Raw genomic sequence first — 22,907 nt, forward strand, 5'->3', positions numbered from 1 at the left:
CTCTCTAAACCTCTTTGGCAAAGTTAATTTGTACCTGCCAGGGCTGCCAGAGGATTAAATGAGATGGAACCTAAAAAAAATAAGGTGCCAGGTGTAGTGCCTGATCCCACACCCTCCTTTACAAACACTGAACTCAGTACTAACTAATAATTAACCACAACTCCACCTGCGAGTCAAACGATTTCTTTGAAAGAATCACGCTGAGCTTTCCCAGCAGACTACAAGGAAATAAGAGGTGGCAGGTGTTGGAGAAACGCTGGGCCGGGTGGAGGGCACCTCGGCTCTGACATCTTGACCCGGGTAGTGTGCTAAACACAGGGTGACCTTGGTCTTCCTTAGGGCATGTAAGGCACCTGAAAGGTTCTGATTCCCCCAGAGGGGGCTTCAGCTGAGAAGTTACATGACTTGCCCCAGATCACCAGCACTTAAGAGGCAGAAGCAGGTCTCGGCTTGAGTCTTGGTGACACCAAAGCCCTTACGCTGGTGGCCCCCGTTTTAGGCTGCCTCCCTGTCACCTGGGCCCTAGGTAGCTGCAGACCTCCAGAGAGTTTGATTCCCGAGGTCTGGGCCCAGGCAGGAATCCGCAGTGTTAAGCACTCCAGGGGGCTCCGAGGCAGGGGACGCGAGGTCTGCGCTCTGGGAGTCACCACCGTCCGCCCCTGGTCGTGCCGGCCACCCCCCAGGCACCGTACCCCGGCCTCACCTGGGAACCTGGCGTCCGGTGCTGGGCGATGCCGTTGGCCCGGCAGCAGTGGGACCAGGAGCCGGGAGCCGAGGCGCTCAGTGCGAAGCGGAAGTTCCATTCCTCGGACGGCCCCTCCACGGGCACAGCAGGCCACCCCCCCCCTTGTCACCACACTCTCACCCTGTCCTGCTGCCTTCAGGCAGTTTCAGGTCCTGTTTCTGCAACCTGGAGGGGCTGACCGTAAATGGGGTGGATGGCAGTCCCTTGGTTTCGCCTGCTCAGCAGCTGCGGGGAGAACGCGCTGTCCTGGGAGAGTGACCCCAGCTGGTGGCTTGGTGCCAGGGCCTCTGGCTGCCCCATCTTCTAAGGGAACAGGGATGTTTCTCAATAAAATGAAAACATGGCCGGCCTGGTGCCTGGGCGCTGGATCTGGAGTCAGAAACCTTGATTCATAACCTGGCCCTGCCACTTGCCAGCTGAACGGTCTCAGCCAGGGGAGCCCAGCGGAGCCCCGTTTCCTCTGTTACACGATGGGGTCATAATTACGCCTGCTCTATGGGTCACATGGGCCCTGGGGGTCAGGCGGGACAGTAGAGGAGAAAGGGAGGGTACACTGTAAAGTGCAGACCACCTGTTAATTGTTAATATCAGGCCATGTCCCAGGCTTCGCCTTTCTGGGCTCATCTCTTCTGCTTTTTCCCCATTCTGCACCCCTCCCTGCTCTTTCCCTGCTCTCAGAAAATAATCTAATAATGAAAAATGAATTTTAAATGTGGTTATTATTTATTTATACCCCTCCCTCTGCTTCCAGCAGGGCTTGAGGCTGAGGACAATAAGAGGCAGGGGCCTGTTGATCCTGGAATCACACCAAGTTAGAGCTGGAGAGGGGCTTGGAGGTGACCCAGTCCATCCCCTTTTTAAATATGGGGAAACGGAGGCTCAGACGGGAGATATTTATCGTGAACCTGCAGGTGCCCTGCACTGGGAGACAGCCACAAGCAGATCAGCTCTGGTTCCTGCCCCATGGAGCATCTCTTCTACTGGGGGAGACTGGTGTGAACTGTCCAATGACACAACACATGGTTTCATTGCTCCTGTGATAAATGTCACAAAAAAGTGACTGCTGGAGCCCAGACCTCGTGCAAGTTGCAGGTGCAGGACTTGGCGCCAGGCACCTGACACCAGGTATCAGCCCCTTTCTGAGGTTATGTCTCAGGCTCAGGGAAGGTTGCCCAGCAAGCACAGGAGCTGATGTAGGTCAGGAGGGCCTGTCTTGACATCTGTGCTGAGACCGAAAATCGTTGGGCTTGTGGATGTCGCTTGATGGAAATTGTTAACTGCAGTGGGTTACAGGGAAAGAAAAGAGTAGTTTGATAAAACCAAAGGGTCTTTGAGTTCAAACAAAGGGACCCAGGCCTGGGTGAGGAGGGGACAGTGGTGGATTCTGGGCAGGGAGGGGTTTAGTAGGTTGCAGTTCCAGGGGTCCATCTGAGGATTCCTGAGGCCACTTGGGTCTGGCCTCTAATTCATTGGTGGCTGATGGCACTGGGAAGAGATGGGCTTGAACCTGGGGTGGAGGCAGCTAGGGGCATGGCTCTGGAATGGGCCTCTCCCAAGTTTGAATCCCAGCTTTGCCTTTTTCTAGTCATGTGGCTTCAGGCACATTTATTGACCTCCGTTTCCCCATCTGTGTATTGGGGGCATGGGCACCCACCTCCTGGGGGTGATGTGGGCCTAGTGAGGTAACCCTGTCTACCTGAGGCCCAGCTGAGTGCCCAGCCCTTGGTGGGCACAATGCAAACCTGGGAACAGCATGATTCATATGAAAAGAAAGAATTCTTGGAGCCTGGGGACACAGGAGCCATGCCTGGACCAAGGGGAGGCCTAGACTAGGAATCAGGAGCCAGGGCATCCCTGGGCCTTGACCACTGAGTGGTGACCAGCTGGTCTCTGTGCTCCTAGAATTGCTGACTTATGTCAATGGCCTGTGGTGCAAGCGATTCCTTATAGCTTGGGGTATCTCGTTCTGGCTCCTGTCTCACTAGCACACCCTCCTTTCATGCCCCCCATAAAAAACATCCCCCAGTTCCTCTCAGCCCATCAGACAAGCTGGCATTTTCAAAGGCTCATCACTCCTGGAAAAGGGAGCAACAGGGAAACTATTATGGAAAATAAAGATGGCAGTAAAATTGTCTTCTCCAAAGTGCAGGTTTCTTATCTGACACTGGGCCTACATAAATGGCATATTGATTTTTTAAACAAAAGAGAAATGAGAAGAAAGATGTATCACTGGGGGCATTGCCGGGTGGACTAAGTGGTTGATGGAGGGGAGCTGTGAACGGAGTGGCCCCATGACCCTGGCTGTGTCCTGGCCAGAGCCCCCCTGACTCTGCAAACCAGGTGGGGCTCCTCGGCCCTGGCCTCTGTTCTCACTCTGTGTGTGTCTTTATCTGTCCCTCCTTCCTCTCTCACACATTTTTTGTACCCCTACTATGTGCAGGTGTGTGTCAAAGCAGCCCTGCCCTCAAGGATGCTTCCTGTTCAGTGGGGGAGGCAGATCTGTAAGCGAGTAAGTGCTCAAAAGCCAGTTGGCAGATCATGTGCATTGACTTCACCTGGCAAACTGCGCACTCGTCCACAGTTCTGTCTTCCCTGAACCTTTATAAAAAAGCCTTGGGTCCCAGAACCTATTTTTTGTTTTGTAAATAAGTCTGTGGGTAATTTTGTTGCATCACCAGGTTTGGGAATCGGGACTCTAAAGGGTCACGAGTATATGGTCCAAGTCTGTGGACGGCACTGTAGGGACACAAAGGAGAGCATCAAGGAAGACTTCCTGGAGGAGGTGATCTTTGTGTTGAATCCTGGCAGTTGGGTGTGTAGTATCCAGGTGGATGGAGGATTTATGAGCAGGGTAGGGGCTCTGCAGGATGAAGGAGTACCATGGGCAAAGGCGTGGAGGTTTGAAACAGCCCGTTTCAGGAACAAAGGTGGGTAAGTGGGCGGAGGTGGCAGTAGAGCTGGGCTCAAGCCACCTCTCCTATAGCCACCTCAGCTGGCCAGTGCCTCTGTGAGCTCCGTGCGGCCTTGCGGAACCAAGCTGAGGTCCCAGCCAGGCCGGGCAGGTTGTCGCAGACCTGAGTGGGTCTTATTGGGCTCCAAGGCGAGACCTGCAGTCTGCACAGGAAAGTTCACCTTTTGATCATTTCCAGCCTGAACTGTCAACCCCTTCTCATGGTCACGGCAGTGAAAGCGATGCAGCTGATGGCCTCCTGGTCCTCCAGCAAGGATCGTGGTGGCGGGGCCTGGCCGTCAGGAACCTCACAGGGACTCCCTGACAGCTGGAGGCAGCAGTGGTTTTAGATGATCTCTTGGGGGCTCCCGGAGTCTGTCAGACATTGAGAGTCAGTTTCTCACTCTCTCTCTGACTCATTCATGCCAAGCTCAGGGCTTGGTTAGGACTATTAAATAACTTAGTAGGTTGGTTAGCATAATGCCTGGTGCATAGTAAGTGCTCAATAATGTTAGCTATCGTGATGTTTTTATTTACTCATTTACTTACTCTCGTAGTCATTCGTTTACCCCCTTACTCATTCACTCATTCACCCCAATTCACTCATTAATCCAGCACAAATTCATTGCACATCTGTTCTTTGTCTAATCTGGGCTTACCTGAGCCCAAATCCCTACTGTGACAGGCGCTCCTGAAATTCACCTTAGGTCCACAGAAGTCTGGGAATTCAGACACGCTCCTCTTTACCTGTGCACAGATGCCTTTCGTGACATCAGTGCTTTTCACCCAAACAAGTGACAGCAGGTGCCCCTTGGTGACCTCTTGTAGCCTCCAACCACACTCGAGCAGTTCTTTCCCAAATGACCAAATTGGTGCTGAGTGACTCAACATTGGCACCAACCTTTATTGAGCCCCAGCTAGTTGCCCTGTGTGAGCCCAGAGCCCACAGATGGCTGTAGCAGGTGCAGTGCTGAAGATGAAGAGACCCACTTCTTCAAGGAGGCAGTGAGAAATCAGAGCCATGCACATTTATTGATTTAATTATTTATTCATATACCTTTCAGTCTTCCAAGACTTAGAGAAAAGTAATGATAGTACCAGAGGTGTTGGGTAAGTGTCAGGGCAGTGATTCCTGCAGGAACTCAGAGAAGGGAGAGAACTCACGGGATGGGTGTCAGGGTGGACTTCCTGGAGGAGGAGTCCATTAGGTGGGGAGAATGCCTGAGCAAGGATGCGGCACAGCATGTCCAGGCAGGGAAGCTGAGGGAGGTGGGGTAGCCTGGGGCTGGAGCAGGCCCGCTCCCCTAGTCGGGGAAGAGCAGGAAGCCGGAGAAGACGCTGTCGGAGCCCTCGGTGCCCACCATGCCGTTGTAGTCGTTGACCCCCAGCCACACCTGCGCGCCCTCCTGCAGCCGCAGCAGCACACCGCCGGAGCTGACCTGCCTGTTGCTGGACATGTGGTCACAGAAGATGGTCACCTGCACATTGTCGCGGTACAGCTGCACGCACAGGTTGGCCGTATGTGATGTGTGGTGGACGAAGTAGTAAAGGCCGGGGACTTTGCAGGTGAACTTGCCCGTGCTCGTGTTATAATCCCCCTGCGGGTTAGTGATGACCGTGTTGAACTTGACCAGGCTGTTCTGTGCCGGGGGCAGGACTGTCTGCCGTGTGACCGTGAACACTGACTGGTGCTTCTGCTTGTATCTGCCCTCCTCTCCCGGCTCCCCGGGGGGGCCCATGAGTCCGGGAGCCCCCGGAAGCCCAGCGGCTCCCATGGGGCCATTTTTCCCAGGAAAGCCAGGTGTGCCAGCTTCTCCCTTCTGACCCTTGGGTCCTCGTGTCCCAGGAATAGCTGGGATTCCTGGGGAGAGAGCAGGTGGGAAGGAAGTGATGGAGCAGGGGACAGGGAATAGGAACCCTGGGGCTGTCCTCCAGGGGACACACCACTTGGGTTTGGTCTCTGAAACCTCTTTCCCCCAGATGCACTATCCACCTGGGAGCAGTGAGCAGGGAGTAAGGGGGGACAGAACAGCTTTTAAGCTGATCAGAGGGGAGGGAGATCCTGGTTCAAGCCCTGCCCCCCTCCTACAGACTTGCCTTCTGACTTGGGCAAGACACCTGTCTCTTGGCCTCAGTTTCCAATAGAAGGTTCTATGGCTGTGATCCTGACTTCTCTCTCCCCACTCCTCCAATTACCCAGGTCCTCGGGGGCACAGATTTCTGATGGAAACAATGATAACAACAGCAGGAACAACTATAGCCTGCATGTGTCTGATGCCTACCATGTGTTCGGTGCTGTTTTATATTTAAACTTAATTATCACAGCACCCCCGTGCAGTAGGCACTACCACCTCCCCATTTTGCAGATGAGGAAACTGTTAAGTAAGCATGCACAAGTTCACGCGGCGGGAAGTGGTGGAGCTGGGATTTGAACCCTGCTCGTCTGTGCATTGCATACATTCATTGTGAGGGTCCCTCCTTCCCCAGGGGTCCATGTTGCAGGGCAAGCAGTGGAGGGTTTGTAACAAAATAGTAGCCTAGCATTTTAGAGTTTGCCAAAGGTTTTCACATAGGCCCTGTCCTATGATCTTCCCTGCCGCCTTGCGGGGCAGGTGCTTGTCTTCTCTCCCTGCTATCAGATGAGGAAACTGGGGAGGCTGAGGCCTGGGCTCTGAGCACAGAGGGGCTACACCCGCCATGAGAGCTGGACTCTGCCCTGGGAGCAGGTGTGGCAGGCGGGACCACACTCCTTGCCATCAAATTACTGTCCTCCTAGGAGGATACTCCAACCCTTGCCCCAGGCCCTAGGTGACCCTCCCCCACCAGGCCAGCCGACTCACCTGGTTCACCCTTGGGCCCTTGCAGTCCATCATGCCCATCCTTCCCTGGGGCCCCGGGCAGCCCTGGCATCCCGGGGATCCCGTAGCATTCTGCGGCGGCCTGGCTCCCAAGCGGCAGTGCCAGAAGGAGCAGCAGCAGGTTTAGTCCAAGGGGGGGCCAGAAGCTGGAGCCCCTGTCCATTCTGGATGGCAAAAGCTGGGTTGGCCCATTCAGCCCCTTACCCTCCTCACCCTCTCACTCCACAGGGCTCATCCCTCTCTGCCCTCAGGAACCTCCCTCCCTTCCCCGAGCCTCTCACCCCTTGGGACCACACAATGAATGGACAGTAGGGTAATTTCTTTGAGCTTAGAGAGGATGGGGACCCTCCTTCCTGTCACAAATCCGGCCATCCCTGGGGCCATGTCTCAGGAAGGTGGTGGGGAAAAAAGCTACCATTTGCCCTCACCTGGACAGGGGTCCTGGCCTCACCTGGGGGTAGGAGGTTTCTGGTCTGGCCACTGAGATGTCCTCCGACCGGCTTCCCCTCTCCCAGGCAGGAGGACACGGTGTCAGAGTAGACGGAACAAGGAGGGCCTGGAGCAGACTGGGCGGCCCCCTCCCTCCCCTTCCCCCCATCCCACATCCCCTTTCCCATATTTTTTCTTGACTCACCACTTTCTTTTTGGTGCTGAGCCAGGCTGACCACAGTGACATCGCTGTGTCCCCCCACCCTGGGTCATGAGGGTCTGAAATGAGGAACTGTCTACTGCTCCGGATCTGGTGAAGGGGGTGTGTGTGTGCGTGTGTGGACTGTGTAAACACAGGCCTCCTGGGCAGACTTCCTCTAGCGTCAAATTCAGCCCATCTCATGTCCATCCCTGCTTGCTGGCATTTACTGTGCCCGAGGCTCAGTTGTTTCACAACATTGCTAGGGGGAAGTTACAGCCCCCTTTACAGATGAGGAAACCGAGGCTCAGGGAGGTAAAAACCTTCGCCCAAAGTCATGGAGTGGTGGTTTCTGGGGGTCCGAAGATTTGCCCTGACTCCTCTGCTTAGCTGCCCCCAGTAATAAGCCTCATATGCACTTGTCAAGTGGTAGGCCTTATTCTAGAAAGTTCCATATGCCCCCGCCCCTATCACAGTTGGGGGTGGACACCCAGGACGGGCAGGCTTTGATGGCAGGCAGCCTGCTGTGTTGAACACACTCCTCTGGCTACAGAGTCAGTGGTCTCAGGGTCTCCTTCCAGCCCTGCCACCCCCTTTCCCTAAGGCCTTCAGCAAACCACTGACCCCACCCAGGCCTCAGCCTCCTGCCTGTGTCCTGGGTGGTGAGGGAAGCTGGGGCTTTGCATGTTGGTACCTCTTCCTTTGCCCCTTGTGGCACTGCCTCCCTCACCTCCCTTCCCCGTACCCCGCCTTTGGTGTTGGAGCCTATTATGGCCGGTGAGGGGTTGCCAGTTGGGATTGGGCTGGTAGAGCTGAGAGAGGCCCCCTCCTCTCTTCCTCTCCTCCTCACACAAGATTCCAGGGAGGAAGGTGGTGTCGGGCTGTAGAGGGTCCCAACCCTGACCCCGCTCCTGCCACCTATGTCACTCAGCATCGGTTCCTCCTCTGTAAATGGGGGTTCCACTAGCTCGGGTGCAGGGCAGTGAGGACGCTGTATGATAGATATACACATGATACTCAGTCCTGGGCAGGAGCAGGAGTTCAGAGCCCTGCCCCTGCCTCCCTAAGTGACCCCCCCCCAGGGCCCCAGGCTCCCCATCTGTTCCTCCACGCTCTGGCGTGGGCTGCAGAGTGGAGGGCAGAGCGGGGAATCAGAGCGCAGATGTGAGTGCACTTGACCCTGGGAGTCTGGGGCAGAACGGATGGATGGCACTGAGCCCCCATCCTCCTCACCTCGTTGGCGCCTGGGCCTGGTTTGTCCAGCAGATGGCAGCCTCGGCCCACGCTCAGACCTCCCTGCCCGGCTGCCCGGCCAGCTGGGTTCCTTCCTTCCAGAGTGGTCAGGGCAGCGATTTGCCTCCGGGGAGGTGGATAGATATGGGTGGAATTTAGGGTAAGGAGCAGCCGCAGCCACTATTTCTATAGCCTGGTCTCTCCCGCCACTTATGGGGCTCCACTGCTGACATTTGCTTTGGGTCCCACTGCAGTGAAAGAAGCCTCCACTTTGGGGTCAGGTAGAGCCGGTGCAAATCTAGCCCTGCCACTTTCTGGCAGTGTGACCTCGAGTCAGCCCCCCTCTCTGAGCCTCAGTGTCCTCATCAATTCTGCTGGGATTAAATGTATCAATGGTTATGAAATGTGCAGCACATAGTAGGTGCTCAAAGACCTGTCTCTTCACAGTCTGTGGGTGGGTGTGTTCTGGGGGCAGTGGGATCGAGGGGGCAGAGGGCCCTGCGGAGCTCAGCACTGCCCGGGGCTGCAGGGGGTCACTCTCTTCTTCCCGACTCCCACGGGCTGTTGGCGGGGCAGCCCCAGGAGAGGGTCTTGACTGTATGTCGGAGGCAGGGGTGGGGGGTTGTGTGTACGTGAGGACTTCAAGGCTGCTTGTGCGTCAGTGGATGGGAGAGACAGTCCCTGTGGGGTGTCAGCAGGCGTGGAGGTCAGAGTATGAGCAAACACTGGTGTTTCTAAGTCACATGCGTGTTGGAGGGAGTGAAAGATGCGTACACCTGCGTGTCACGGGAGTGTCTGGGACATCTGTCTCAAGGGGTGTGTAAGAGTACTTCTGAAGGTTTACAGGGGGCACTCGGGGGTCTGGTGGCACGTGTATCCCCAGGTATGTCTGTGGGCTCAAAGGTGTAACTCATGTGGATGCCCAGGAGTGTGCATGGGTGTGCCTAAGAACGTGGTGTGTGCTGAGGGAGGGACCATGTGCCCGTGTTTCAGTGAGGAGTGGACCCAGGAACGTGGGTCCATGTGCATCTGGAGGGAGGTGTACGTGCGTGGTGTGTGTGTGGGGCGTGGGGTGTGGGGTGTGGGGGGTGGGCACGTGTGTGCACATGTACAAATATAAAACCGGCTCCCTCTGAGAAAAGGCACAGTGCACTGGACGTTTTCAGGACTGAACTTCTGGTCTTATTTTCCTCACGTACAAAGGAATACTGGGGCTTCTTGCTCCTGAGCAGCTCTCAGGCTGGCTGAATGGGACCCTGGGAATTAGCCACAAACATTCCAGACCCCGGTCCCAGTCCTGTCCTGGCGGGATGCCTAGCAGGCTGCAGTCTCAGCCTCCACACCTGCTGGCCTTGAAGCCCAGGGCTGGACTCAGGAAACTGCCTTTGGGGAGGACTGCTGGATGCCTTAGGCCAATTGCTCCCCCTCTCTGAGCCCTGCCCTTGCCCTCTGGTTGAGGGTTGGAAAGCACCTGTCAGGTGAGTGGCCGTGGAGGCTGACGGGTAGCGGTTAAACACACAGGCTTGGGCACTAGTAAAACTTGGAGTCAGATCCCCAGCTCCTCCCCTTGAACACTGACCTAGGGTTTATGTCTGCCCCAGCTCCCAGCCTCAGTTTTATCATCTATTATAAAATAGGGTCATAATACCCACTTCAGAGCTCCACTGTAAAGATTATACAAAATGTAATAACAGCTAAAGCTTATGTGGCTCTTACGATGAACTAGGCACTGCACTGCAGTTTTCATATATTAAGTCATTTAATCTTCCCAGCAACGCTTTGAGGTAGCTGCTATTATAATTCCCACTTTACAGACTAGGAAACTGAGGTTCGCTAAAGTTACATAATATGCTCACGACTGGACAACTAGTAAACGGTGGCCCCAGGATTTGAACCCAGGCCGGTGAGGTCCTCAGGACCTGTCAAATACATGTTGGAAAATACTAAATATGAGCCCACCTTGGAAGCACTCACCAGTAGTCGTTCTTATACCTCCCTCCCAATGCCCAGGGTAGCAACTGAACCTCACGCCAGCAGACATGGACACGCATTTATTCCAGGAAGAGTTCTAAGAAATGATCTCCCTTCAGCTAAACCAGCACCCCCACTTTACAGAGCAGAGCAGAGCAGAGAGGCGGAGCGAGTGGGCCCTGTCACACAGCAGGAAGCAGGTGAGGCCGGGGTGGGGAGGGGTCCTTCCCTGGTTCAGGCGGATGGAAAGATGAGGAAGCCGCTGAAGACGCTGTCTGCCTCGGGACCGTGGTAAATGCGGCCCTTGGCAGGGTCTTTTTCGATCCAGACTTGGTCTCCATTCTGGAGCTGGAGCACTGTGCCCCCGGACACCACCTGGAAGGCTCCCTTGCTGTTGGAGTCACAGAAGCCCAAGGAGCGCAGGGCCTGGCCCCTCCTGGAGGCCATGATGAACAGACAGATGTCCCACTTGGACACCACCTGGAAAGTGAAGTAGTAGTAGCCCGGCACGGTGCAGACGAACCGGCCCGAGTGGCTCTGGTAGCGGCCTTCCTCGTTGGTGATGACCGTGTCGAAGATGACCACGTTGCCGCCCGTCGGCGGGTTCCGCCTCACAGCCGAGAAGGCTGGCCGAGGCTGATCATTGATGTCTCCTGGGTTGCCCTTGATGCCCTTCAATCCCGAGGGACCAGGGGCACCCATGGGGCCACTAGGTCCTGGGTAGCCCATCTTGCCAGGGTTTCCAGGGGGCCCAGGGTCCCCCTGGTCTCCTTTAAGACCTCGGATGCCTGTCCGGATGCCAGGGGCCCCTGTGGGGAGGAAGACCAGATTGGGAGTGAGAGTCCAGTGTCTGCCCATCCTCAGGGAGATGGCTGGGACCCCAAAATGATGTGGGATAGTGGATAGAGGTGTGCTTAAGCCTTTAAGACCTTGATTCTGGCTGGTTCTGTGACCTTGGCAAGTATCTCAACCTCTCTGAGCCTCAGCTTCTTTATCTACAATATGGAGAGAAGTGTGACCAGACACTTGGGAAAGTGTCAGCTTCTGTGAAAAGCAGGACACTGGCTCCTCCACTGCTTCTGCCCACAGCCCTGCACTTCACACCCCACAGGCCACTGACCCTGACCTCTCCAGTTTCAGGGACCCTGTATAGGGCACCTCAAAGCAAATTGTTACAAGCGTTTTCTGCAGGTCTTTCTGGTCTACTGTGGACTGGGAGGCTCGGGGGATTACATGAGACTTTCCTTTCCCATCTGGTCATGCCCTCCTCCCTTTCCTTCACCCCCAGGCTTTCCCCTTGAATTTGAGAGCTTCTGAAGCCTGAATGGTCTGGGAAGGGGGAGCAGAGACAGAGTGGGGGGTAGGTGGAAAGGAGCAAAAAGGATAGTTGCCATTAACTGACCCCTCTCTATTTGCCGGGTGGGGTTATTTCTCTATTTTTCAGATGAGGAAACTGAGTCTCAGAGAGGGCTCCGGAGTCTAAAACCCTAGGGCATTGGTCGTTCTGGTAACAATGACCAAGGACTGGGTGCTTCTTCAGGACCATTCTTATTTATTGCTTGCAGTGACCCATTCTCCAGAGGAGAAAGGCGAGGCCAAAGAAAGGGGGCTCAAGCAGTAAAGAGGACATGGTTCGGGGAGAAGCCTGGGCCCAACCTCAGCCCCTGGGACCAAGTGCAAACCGGAAGGGCTTTATGTGGAGGGGCTTTATATGGGGGCCCAGGTGGATTCCTGCTTTTTGGTACCACCCCAAGCTTCCACCCTGGAGCCCAGGCCAGGTAAAAAGATGAGGGGTTGGGGTCCAGAGGGAGGTACTTACCTGGCTCCCCTTGCTCCCCCTTGAGGCCTGGCCGCCCCGGTCGGCCAGGTCTTCCAGCAGCCCCTGCCTTCCCGTCTGGGGCTCGGCACACATCCTGGGTCATTGTAGAGGTCAAGGACATGGCCAGCACACCAACCACGAGCCAGCCCCATGGGGCTTCCATGATGCCACTGTAGAGACACGGTGGGGCCTGGGAAGGCTGGACATCACACACTCACGTACACCCAACTCACACACTTGAATCCCACACACAGTGATATTTACACCTCCCCCCACCAATGCCCACCTCCCCCCACCAATGCCCACCTCCCTGCTCGAGGGACTTGGATGTCCACCCTCCATCCCGCTCCAGGGAACCCATACCTTTATATAGAACCACAAACTCACACAGATGCACACATGCAACGGAGCACTCCCACACCGTCACACACCCAGACACACAAGCAGCCTCTCACTCACACACGGCTGGACACACAGACACCAGATAGACTCCATCCCTCACCCACCTGGACATACACGTTCATATGCTCCTACAGATGATCAATTCCATTGAACAAATATTTATTGAGAGGCTGCTTCTTATTTAATTAACTCTCTCACCCAGATGGCAGCGCTGCGCATACACACGGGAATTCACAAACACCTGACATGACACATCTGCTCACTCCCCTCCATACTTGTCCCCCTTTGGGCTGATTGTCACCCACTGTCCCCTTCTCTAGGGCCCCTCTGCTGGGCTCTGAACCTCCCAGCCTTTTCCCAGCTTCTTGTGTTTTGGGGGATCAGGACCCAGAAACTCTGGTTAGAGTTGATCTGTGTCACCACCTTCCACTGTCCCCAAGTCCAAGGATTTAAGATCACCCCACTCACTGATTCTGGGTCCCAAATCAGTACCCCACCCAAACCTGTCCTGGTACAGACCAGCTACAAGTGCTCTCCCTCCCTGCCAGCCTCAGTGGTCCAGCTCCTAGGCCCACTCCCCTGGCTTCTGGACTTCACAGCCCCCTCCCTCCCTCTCGGGCGCTGGCCTCACCTGCTTCCAGTGGTCAGCTCAACTGGATGTTCCTGCTGTCCACCCAGGGACCTGTGTGGGACACACAGCAGGATGGTGTCGGCCAGTGGCCAAGTTTCACATCCCTTGCCACTTCCCCTTCTCCTTCTCTGGACCTGCCCCTGGCATTACCCCGGGGGGGGGGGGGCAGAGGCTGGCCAGGGACATTTTGAGCAGACCTCAGCAAGACAGGGACATTACACATCCTACCCCAAGCCACCACAGTTGGCGTGGGGGCAGGGACAGCAGGCTGCAAGGGTGGAGGGCTGGGGGGTGCTGGGCGGGGAGGGTGGAACCAGAGAAGCATAGCACATCAGGGAGGAAGGAACCTTTTTTAAAATCAGTAACTTGGAAGACTTTTTCAGGATTTGAAAGCAACAGCGTGTACTCATTGTCAAAAGCTTGTAAATACAGAAAAGTGCGAAGGAAGAGGAACAGTGGAGCAGTAATGAATAGCTTAGTAATCAGCTTTCTAGACCTGCTGCTTCCTGGCTGCACATCCTTGGAAAGACACCTAACCCCCTGCACCTTGATTTTCTTATTGGTAAGCTGGGAACAACAGATTCTCTGCCTCATCGGATTACTATGAAGTTTTAATGGTATATTATGCACACACAGAACACTGGCACGTGGTGAATGCGTAATGATTAGCTTTTATCGACATTTTCAAAATAGGGACAAAGCCCATGAATTCTGCCATTCTGAGAATTGCTGCTAACGTTTGGATGACTCCTCTAGCCTTGCTCACTCTCACTGATGGGCGGCTCACTACCTGCCAGCACAGCTCGCGTCATCATTGCCAGCTTGGACCCTGAGAATGCTTTTCTTTAGGTTCAGCAATCTGTCTCCCCCAGACTGGGGACCATTGTGTTCAGGCCTGGGCTGGCCATGTCTTTCTGCTTCTTTTCATGACCATGTTTTTTGGGGTTTTTTTCCTGAGAAATTTGCCAGAAGGAGGGAGAGGAGGAGAAAAGGGGGGGTGGGGCGTTATACACAGGCAGATGAAGGTGGTCTAGGGCTGGGGTTTTCAAGCTTTTGGGGCTCCTTTTATATTTGCAATCTTGTATAGTACCCAATATATATCCAGCAGATACAAACAGGGATGCTTTGGTTTAAAGGGAGTGTCCAGAGCTCTTCCTACCAGCCCCTCTCTTGCCCCCCAGGATTCTGGAGGTTAGGAGAATCTCTGTGGGACCTTGGGCAAGCCACATCATTTCTCTGGGCCTCAGTTTCTTTATCTGCAAAATGGAGATAATACAGCCCCCTCAGTGGGCTGCTGCGGGATTATGTAAACTTATGAGGAAGTTTACACTGTCTAACACCACATCAAAAGTAAGGCATCATTATGAATAATACCCGTGCGACCTTGGGCAAGTTAGCTAACCTCTCAGAGCCTCACTTTCTCCATTATCAAGACAGGGGTGTGGGTGAAAAGCAGGAAGTATTGTTCCAAATGGTCTGCAACATCCCTTCCAGCACTCCTTTTCTTTGATTGCATTATTTCAGTTTTGTTTCCCTGCAAGAGGAGTTAGAGATATCACATGTCAGAGTCAGAACCGACAGCCTGATTGCTCCCATTTTATAGATGAAGAAACTAAAACCCAAAGACAGAAAGACTCACCCATATAGAAAGTGGCAGGGTTGGCAGAAAGGTGAACCAAACGCTGTGAAAGGCCTCTCAAAGTGTTGTTTTCAAGCTATTAAATACACAATTCTTATAGAAATAAAGTACATGTCCATTTTTGGTAGCTTATTAATGAAGGAACCGGCAAGATGACAAAGCGAGTTCAATGAAGAATCTGAGAAAAGTATAAACATATACCTACGTTATGGAGAGAGAAGAGAATCCAGTAAAAATAAAAACAACAGTAAAAAAAGAACACAAGAATTCTGGAATATTCATAAGGTTGCTAAGTTAGATACAAAACTGGTTCATGCCCTATAGGGCAGTACAATCATAATGTTGGGGTTATGTTCTCTATGGAAAAGAAATCATTTGCATCTCTACCAGACAAATATAATTTGCAACTTATCAGTTTTCTACCAGCTAACAGCTCTCTTTACAGAGCCTAGGCCCCGATCAATAGTAAACAATAAGTCAAGCAGAGTGACATGCCCCTAGAGTGTCAGATGATCCTCAGGAGGGCTTGTCAAACTCTGCTCTCATTTGACTTTGAAAGGACACCAGTTATCTGTTTGCCTTATTTCCAAGTGTGGGATGATTTTACTTATCAGGCTGTTGCAAGAGCCTAAACACTTCCCAAGAAAAAAGCAGCATCGATGGTAATAAACACGTCATTAGTGTGAAAAATAAATGGGTCAGTGCCCAGCTGGCGTGGCTCAGTGGTTGAGCGCAGACCTATGAGCCAGGAGGTCACGGTTTGATTCCCGGTCAGGGCCCAGGCCCAGGGTTTCAGGCTCTACCCCGGTAGGGGGCGTGTCACAGCTGATCGATAACACTCCGTCTCATCGTTGATATTTCTATCTCTCTCCCTTTCCCGTCCTCTCTCTGAAATCAATAAAAACATATTCTTTTTTTTAAAAAAAGAAAGGGACCTTATTTGTCTTCTGAGCCCAGCTTCTTTCGCTTCACATGCTTGTGAGACTCATCTGGTTTATTGCACGTATCAGTCAGTTTTTATCACTGAGAAGTATTCTGTTGTGTGCATATATCGCCCTTTGCTTAGCTTTTCTGTCCGTGGGCATTTTGGGTCCTGAGGAATAAAGCTGCTAAGAACATTCTGGTACAAGTCGGCCTCCGGGTCCCGCCCTATGAACATATGTGCCCAGTCCTCTGCTGTGGGGTGCAACACCAAGGAGGGGCACAGAGTTCACACCGATGCCCCTTCCTCTCCCACCCACTGCCCCACTCCTCTCTCCATCAGCCTCTTTCTGAAACAAACAAACAAACAAACCCCTCCTGCACCTATCCCTGAACTGCTTTTCTCCTCCCACTCCCTCTTCCCCTTCTCCCTGCTCTTCATTATGAAGATTCTCTTTGGCTTTCTGGCTAAACCCTTCCCCTCCTAGGGACCGTCTAGGCCTCTCCTTCCATTCTCCATCCATCGCCCAATAAGATCAGGGTTTTGTTGGGGGGTGATTGGGAAAAGGAGAGGGAGCTGTCAGAGACTGCCGCACATCTTCAGTGCACATTCTTTATTCTTTGCATCTCTCCTGGCAGGTAAAAGTGCTTTTGGGGACTGCTTCATGAAAAACAGAGGGTATTGTAAACAACGAATAAATGTGTCTCTCATTTGCCCTGTCTGGAGATGGCAATGGCCCTTCAAGTTGTGGCCAGGCTTCAGATCAGTGTGATTTGTCCCCGACACGTGGCAGACACTTAGCAAAAGTCCCATCCCTTCCTTCTCCCCCGCCACTCAGGGGGCCAGGGCATGGTGACCAGTTGAAGAGGCTTCCACCCCTCAACCAGGGGCCCCAGCTGGAGACTGGAACCCTGGCTGCCCAGAGGGAAGCGGCCAAGCCTGCCTGGGGCCAGGCGGAGCAGCTCTGGGAGCCGGTCCCAGTACCAGATCTCTCCAGAAAGGTGCTAATGGAAGCCACCAGGGGTGCAGCAGGTGAGATGTAAAAAGATTAAGAGGATTTGGAGAGAGTTTGAAAAACAAGCAGCAGGCTGTGGGAGCCTGCAAGGAGGCATTGCCTCTGCCTTGTGGGGGCTGGGCCCTGGGTCCTGGGGGCTGTCAGACCCCACAGTCAGGGACCATGGCACCCAGAGGCCAGGATAATACTAGCTCACACAGATCCGAGGGCCAATCATAGGCAAGTGGCCAGGGGAAAGCTCCCCATGCAGAAATGATCTCCTCCATCTGCCCATCACCTGCCTGCCTTCCGCCTTTACCCATTGTTTCCATGGGGTAGGCATAGCCTTCTCTAGGATGCTTTATGAAGGTGTGTCTTGGTGCATTTGCAAGATGTAACTGGGCACTGCTTAGTGAGCCCTACTGCTAGGCTTAATACTAGTGCTGAATATACTATCTCTTTCATCACAACCCCAAGGAGGGAGTACTTGACAGATGAGCCCCTTTTACAGCTGAGGCAACTGAGGCTCAGAGAGGGTAAGCGGCTTACACAGGTCACACAGCTAGTGAATGGTAGAGTTATGTCCACCACATCAGGTACCTTTCTGAAGATGTTCCAGTGTCATCCTACCCGTCGGGGGCCTAAAGTAGGAACTTTGAAAGAGAGAATGGAGGAGATACAAGTATTGGGTATGGGACTCTTGAAGGCAAGATTTGCCAGCTTCACATATTTACCTCCCCTGTGCTAGGCATTTTACATACATCATCTCACTTGATTTACATAGTGTCCTTACAGGGTAGTATATTGGTTTATTTTCAAAGATGAAAGAGCTGAAATTCAGAGAAATAAAGTGACTTGGTCATGGGTCCGGGGTTGCCAGATTTAAAAAATAAAAATATAGAATGCCCAGTTCAATTTGAACTTCAGGTCAACAACGGTATGCATGGATATATTTATACTGAAAAAAAAGTCCATTCTACATTTATCTGGCAGCCCACAGAGATCACAGAGTGTTATTTCCCATTTCTCTGGCTCGCTGGATGCCTACCTTGGTAGAAAGGGGTGGGCTGAAGGGGATGCTCCTCTCTGCCTCCCTGGGAATGAGAACTTCTTAAATTTTCCACACCTGGGCACCTCACTGTATAGGGTCAAGGTCACTGCTCCTGCCCCAGCCAGGTTCCCCCACCATGACCCCACATCATTGTCCAGCAGGCTGCCCTCTAGGTATCTCTCCCTGCCCCAGAATGAGTGCGAGCTGGGCATGCCCGGGGTGCCAGGTGTGCCAAGGAAGAACCAGGCTTTGGGCCGGGTCCGTGGTGCTCCAGCTCGCACTCATTTTCTACCCCCAGCTACTCCACAATCGGCTGCTCTGCCCTGTTCCTCCCCCCCCCCCCCCCGCCCAGTGCTGATTACAAATAAACACTCGGTCCAAGCAGGAGAGTAATTAACTCTCCGATGTGGGGAGAACTAATCAGCCTGGAGTTTGCTGCAGGTGGGAAAAGCAAAGGCTTTCCTAAGTAGTATGCAAATGAACTGTAGTATGCAAATCAATCCCTGGCGGCTCCTGGGAGAGGCTGTCAGGGCTGCCAGCACCCGCTGCTGAGGAGGGACAGGCTCTGGGAACGGTGGCCCTGACCGCAGGGGCCCCTCCCTCAAGTTTAGGGGGCTGGAGAGGTCAGAGTAGGAGTGGGGAGCTCACCTTCTGCGTTCCCAGAACACCTGCAGCCCTGGTGCCCGGAGCACTGGGAGGGGCGGAGAAGCAGGCTGGGGGCTCAGGGAGGACTGGCTTTGAATCTGAACACCACCAGCCCTTACCTTTGTGACCTTGAGTCTTAGTTTTCTCATTGAAAGGTGGAGACAATGCATACTGAGAGCTGGACCGTACGTAAAGTGCCTAACATGGTCTGGCACTGAGGAGCTGTTCAGTAAGTAACTGGGAACTCTCACCAGAAATCAAGATATGCCCATAGCACCCCCTGTGGGCCACCTGCTGCCCAGTCAAAGCCCAGCCCCTGGGGCTCATCCTCACCAGGTCTGCAGGTCCAGGTCCAGGGGTGCGGTTGGCCCTGTGGCTGGGGACTGAAAGGCTTTGGGAGTGGCCCTCCTGCTCCCAGGAACCTTCTCCTTCTCCTTGCCTGAAATTCTGGAGCAGATCTACGGGAAGGAGCGAGGCTCCCGGGGTCAGAGTAGGAGTGGGGAGCTCAGCTTCTGCGTTCCCAGAACACCTGCAGCACACACTCTCAGGATTGTGCAGAATCCACCCTGGGAGTGAGAACTTCTTAAATTTTCCACACCTGGGCACCTCACTCACTTTATCCTGGTCCAGGTCCTACTCACAAAATACCAGATTCTTTATTCAGAGATACATAGTGCTTGCTCAGAGAACCTTGGCCCAATTAATGGGTAGGATGAGCCTAAAGATGGAGCATGAGTTCGGCCATAGCAGGTGCTTCTGGGCACTTGGAGTGAAGGCACAGGGAAAACAGGGTAAATGGCTCTTGGCTCAGTTATTTCTTCCCCTGGGAAAAAGGCTTTTGAGCAGCCTCCTCTGGGGTCCCTGACTTGATTTCTCCAGCCTCTTGGCTCTAGGCAGATAGGCAGTTGCTGGAAGACCCGGGTGGAAGCTGGCACATACTAGGGTAGGGGCTCGTGGGATAAGCACCCTCCCTTGGTTCTCACCATCTCCTGCAGAAACCGAGGCCGCAGTGGAGGGCGGAGGGGCTTTCCAGAGGTTGGTTTGGCCTGGTAGGGAGGAGAGGAAGCCTCTGGGTCCAGCCTGGGGTGTGGTTTCAAGCTGTTGCTAGAGCTAGGCCAGGGCACGAGTTCTGCCCAGGTCCTGGGAAGAGCCCTGGCTTGGGAGCCTGGAGACCGGGTGCTGGGCCTGGCTCTGTGCTGCCTCGGTCTCCTCCCTTCCTTCTCAGGTGTCAGTACCTTCATCTCTAACAGGCACTATTCCACCTGCCTCATGGGGCTCTGGGCAGACTCCACAGGTGTTGTCCACGTAGGAGTGACCTCCCCCCCAAACCAGGCAGATCTAAGGGCATCAAAGTCCTGCCAGTGGGTGACCCACCGAGGGTCCCCCATGGATACTCAGTAAGAGACAGAACTGGGTCCTGAACTTAGAGATGTTTGTGGAGCAGAAAGAGGGCTGGCTGGAAATCCTCCGCTCCCCCTGTAGCCTGAACGCTGGCCTTGAGTCAGTGACCCCATCTCAGAGCCTCAGTTTCCCTATTGCTGATGGCAATGGCAGTTACCATGCTGCAGGGCAGGCAGGGTTTCTTTTTATTATTATAGCTAAATGTTTACAATTTCCTTTTAGAGTAGATACATCATTGCTAGTTTATAGATAATAAAGAAGGCTCTGAGAGGCAACACCACTCATCCAAAGCCTTCACCCTAAGGGACTAAAAGAACAGAGCTTCAGAAGGGCTTTAGCATACAGCTGTGTGGCCTTGAGCAATCGCCTTTGCCTCTCTGAGCTTCGGTTTTCACATCTGTAAAATGGGAATGGTGGTCTCTCCCATGCAAGTGCTAAACACTAGTAGGCAGTAACAATCCTAGGAGACCTGGCTGAGGTCTGACCCAGGGGCCACATAACCTCTTGGCCCTACTTGCACACCTGGCTGCCTCTGTCACCCAAGGGGTGGGACTGGGTGATCTCCAAGAGCAGCCTGGCTTGGACATTTACAGGCCTTCAGCTAAGCCCCCAGATTCCTTGAATTCAGCCTCTGCCTGAGTTCAGGGCCCAGGGCTTTTTTTTTTTTTTTTTTAATATGTCTTTATTGATTTCAGAGAGAGGAAGGGAGAGGAAAAGAGAGAAAGATAGAAACATCAGTGATGAGTCATTGATCTGCTGCCTCCTGCATGCCCCCTGCTGGGGATTGAGCCCGAAACCCGGGTATGTGCCCTGACCGGGTATGGAACTGCTATCTGCTGGATCCTAGGTCGATGCTCAACCCCTGAGCCACGCTGGCTGGGCCCAGGGCTGGTTTTGATGAGGTGGGGGTCCGGCTCTCCCAGCTCTATTTCCCAGAGCCCAGGTGTGTGGGTCTTCTATGATCATGGGGTGGTCGTGACTTCCTAGGCCTTTTGGCATCTGGGAAGGGCTAACCAGGGGTGCCACTCCAGAGCACCCTCTCTTTGCTTCTCAGCAGGAGGGAGTGGTCAGGTTATTTTTGTGATAAAAGTTTAATAAATTGAAAGGCATGGTTTTCATTCTGTGGGTACTTAGCTGCCGCCACTGTGCTCCCTCCTAATTGTCTCTCTCACACCAGACGGGAGCAGATCAATAGGAAGCGGCCGCTGTTCGGTGAAAGTCACAATTAATTAATTGTCGGGAGTGTGTGTGTCTCCATCTCTGTCACATCAAAGGCCTGAGGGTGGCAGCTGCCCACATTTCTGGCTCTGCTGGGCTGGCCGAGCCCAAAGCCCCCAGATGCATGTGACCACAAGCCACTGTGCCTGCTTCCTGCCTCTCCCGCTGGCAGTGGGAGACTGTTGGAGGGGGTCCCCTGAGACCCCAGGCATTTTCTTGCCCCCTCACTCCAAATGCAACCTCCACCATCTCTCTGCAAGATGCCTGGTCCCCTTGTCCTGTCCAATCCTTTCTCTTCCCTGTAATGTAACCCCACCGCTTTTCCAGGCTAAAACTTTGCCTGTATCCAGAATAGTGGAGGGGAGGGGGTGTTGACTGAGAGAGAGAACATTCTGGGATGCTGGGAAGGCCCTACATTTTTATTTAGGTGGTGGTCCCATGGATGTATAGCTGTGCACTAAGCCATCTTGTGGTCCCCTGAAGATTTGTGCAAACAGTTAAACATGCAGACCGATGCCCCACCCCCACTCAGTAACAACAACTCAGGTTTATGCGCCATTGAGACATCAGGGTGGCGAGCAACACGGCGCTGCTTAAACGTCTCTTCCCTAATCCTCCCCACCGGTCTGGAAGGTAGGTAGCATTCTCCCCATTTTACAGATGGGAAAACGGAGGCACAGAAAGGGGTTGGGGAGGAACTAAGGAGAGGAGAGGGGAGAAGAGAATGGGAGGGGGGAGGGGAAGGAGGGGGTGGGGAGACCTGTGTACACTGGGGGCTAGCGGGTGCCAGGCGCGAGCTCAGCGCTCCACACACCACCACCGCTCCAGGAAGTCAAAGCCACCCCCCATTTTACAGCTGAGTCTCGAAGAGGTGCGTCCCTTGTCCAAGGTCCCATGGCCTGGGAGTGACAGGCTGGGTCTGGATCCTGACTTGTCTCATTCCAACAAGGGGGACACAGGGAGGAAGGGGAGGGAGGGCAGAGAGGTGAGGGCGAGGGGCCCTGAGGTGGGTGAGATGAGCGAGTCAGGGCAGTGTGAGCATGAAAGCGGGGTGCTAAGGGCCCGTGTGGGTGCGCGCACATAGGCACACACAGCGCGCATGCACCTGCAGCCCTCGACTTTTGCTTTACGCTCTCTAGAGGGGCTTCCCGCTGCCTGTCTGGGGCAGCTTCCCCTCCTCTGCAAAGGGGGAGCGAAACGGCGTGGCCCCAAGGTTTGCTGCCTGGCACGCTGCCTGGCACACAGGGGCCGGCTGAGGGGCGCCTTCCCTCCTCCCTCTCAGCTGGCAGGGCCATGCTGGGCTCCTGCCACCAGCCCTCTGCCTGTGGCCCGGGGCTCTGCAGGTGGAGCGCGGCCTTGGGAAGGGTCGGCCTTGCTGTCCCAGCCCAGGGCAGGCTCATTGGTCCCCCTGGAGCTCAGGGGTTGACAAATATTGTAAGAGCGTCCTCGCTGTGGGGAGAGGCCGTGCTTGTCCTTCTGTCGTGAGAACACAGCGGTCCAGCCTGGTCGTCAGGGGAGGCCACCTCCACGCTCCCACCACCGTCATCGCCTGTCATTGCACCTTTGAAGTGGCGCCTGATTTTCCAGTCTGTCTGAAGTCGCTCGCTGTTTATGCAGCAGCTGGTCCGGCAGGTCCCCCCGCGGGGCCTTTCCATGATGGTGCCAGCCGCCAGGGACTCGGGGAGACAGCAATGGGTCTCCGGGGGTAGTGAGAGGAAGCCGAAATGCCACTTCTATCTTCAGGGTCTTCTAGATGGAGTTTGCTTACTTTTTGTTTAAAAGGAAATAAAAGAGTTTCCA

General features: G+C 54.1%; 2 protein-coding genes across 2 annotated transcripts; both read right to left on the reverse strand.

Annotated features, from left to right (window-relative positions):
* Positions 1 to 4,788: 4,788 nt before the first annotated feature.
* On the reverse strand, positions 4,789 to 7,091 carry C1QC (complement C1q C chain). Its single transcript, XM_016214586.2, has 3 exons — positions 7,005 to 7,091; positions 6,536 to 6,717; positions 4,789 to 5,556 (listed from the first exon to the last, which is right to left on the reverse strand). The coding sequence occupies exons 2-3, from the start codon at positions 6,714 to 6,716 to the stop codon at positions 5,000 to 5,002; spliced, it is 738 nt and encodes a 245-aa protein (XP_016070072.1). The 5' UTR covers position 6,717; positions 7,005 to 7,091; the 3' UTR covers positions 4,789 to 4,999.
* A 3,388-nt stretch (positions 7,092 to 10,479) lies between these two features.
* Positions 10,480 to 12,368, reverse strand: C1QA (complement C1q A chain). The gene is made up of 2 exons (XM_016214588.2): positions 12,205 to 12,368; positions 10,480 to 11,194 (listed from the first exon to the last, which is right to left on the reverse strand). Exons 1-2 carry the CDS (start codon positions 12,365 to 12,367, stop codon positions 10,620 to 10,622), a joined length of 738 nt encoding a protein of 245 aa, XP_016070074.2. The 5' UTR covers position 12,368; the 3' UTR covers positions 10,480 to 10,619.
* Positions 12,369 to 22,907: the final 10,539 nt, after the last annotated feature.

Source organism: Miniopterus natalensis, chromosome 9 (assembly GCF_054644295.1).
Source record: "Miniopterus natalensis isolate mMinNat1 chromosome 9, mMinNat1.hap1, whole genome shotgun sequence".
Lineage (NCBI taxonomy): Eukaryota > Metazoa > Chordata > Mammalia > Chiroptera > Miniopteridae > Miniopterus > Miniopterus natalensis.

Excerpts from the sequence above, each read along its gene's own strand:
- C1QC (XM_016214586.2), bottom strand. The coding sequence starts at position 6,716 with ATGGACAGGGGCTCCAGCTTCTGGCCCCCCCTTGGACTAAACCTGCTG. Across the intron at positions 5,557-6,535 it reads AGGGCCCAAGGGTGAACCAG|GAATCCCAGCTATTCCTGGG; the intron begins GTGAGTCGGCTG and ends CTCTCTCCCCAG.
- C1QA (XM_016214588.2), bottom strand. The coding sequence starts at position 12,367 with ATGGAAGCCCCATGGGGCTGGCTCGTGGTTGGTGTGCTGGCCATGTCC. Across the intron at positions 11,195-12,204 it reads GGGGGAGCAAGGGGAGCCAG|GGGCCCCTGGCATCCGGACA; the intron begins GTAAGTACCTCC and ends TCCTCCCCACAG.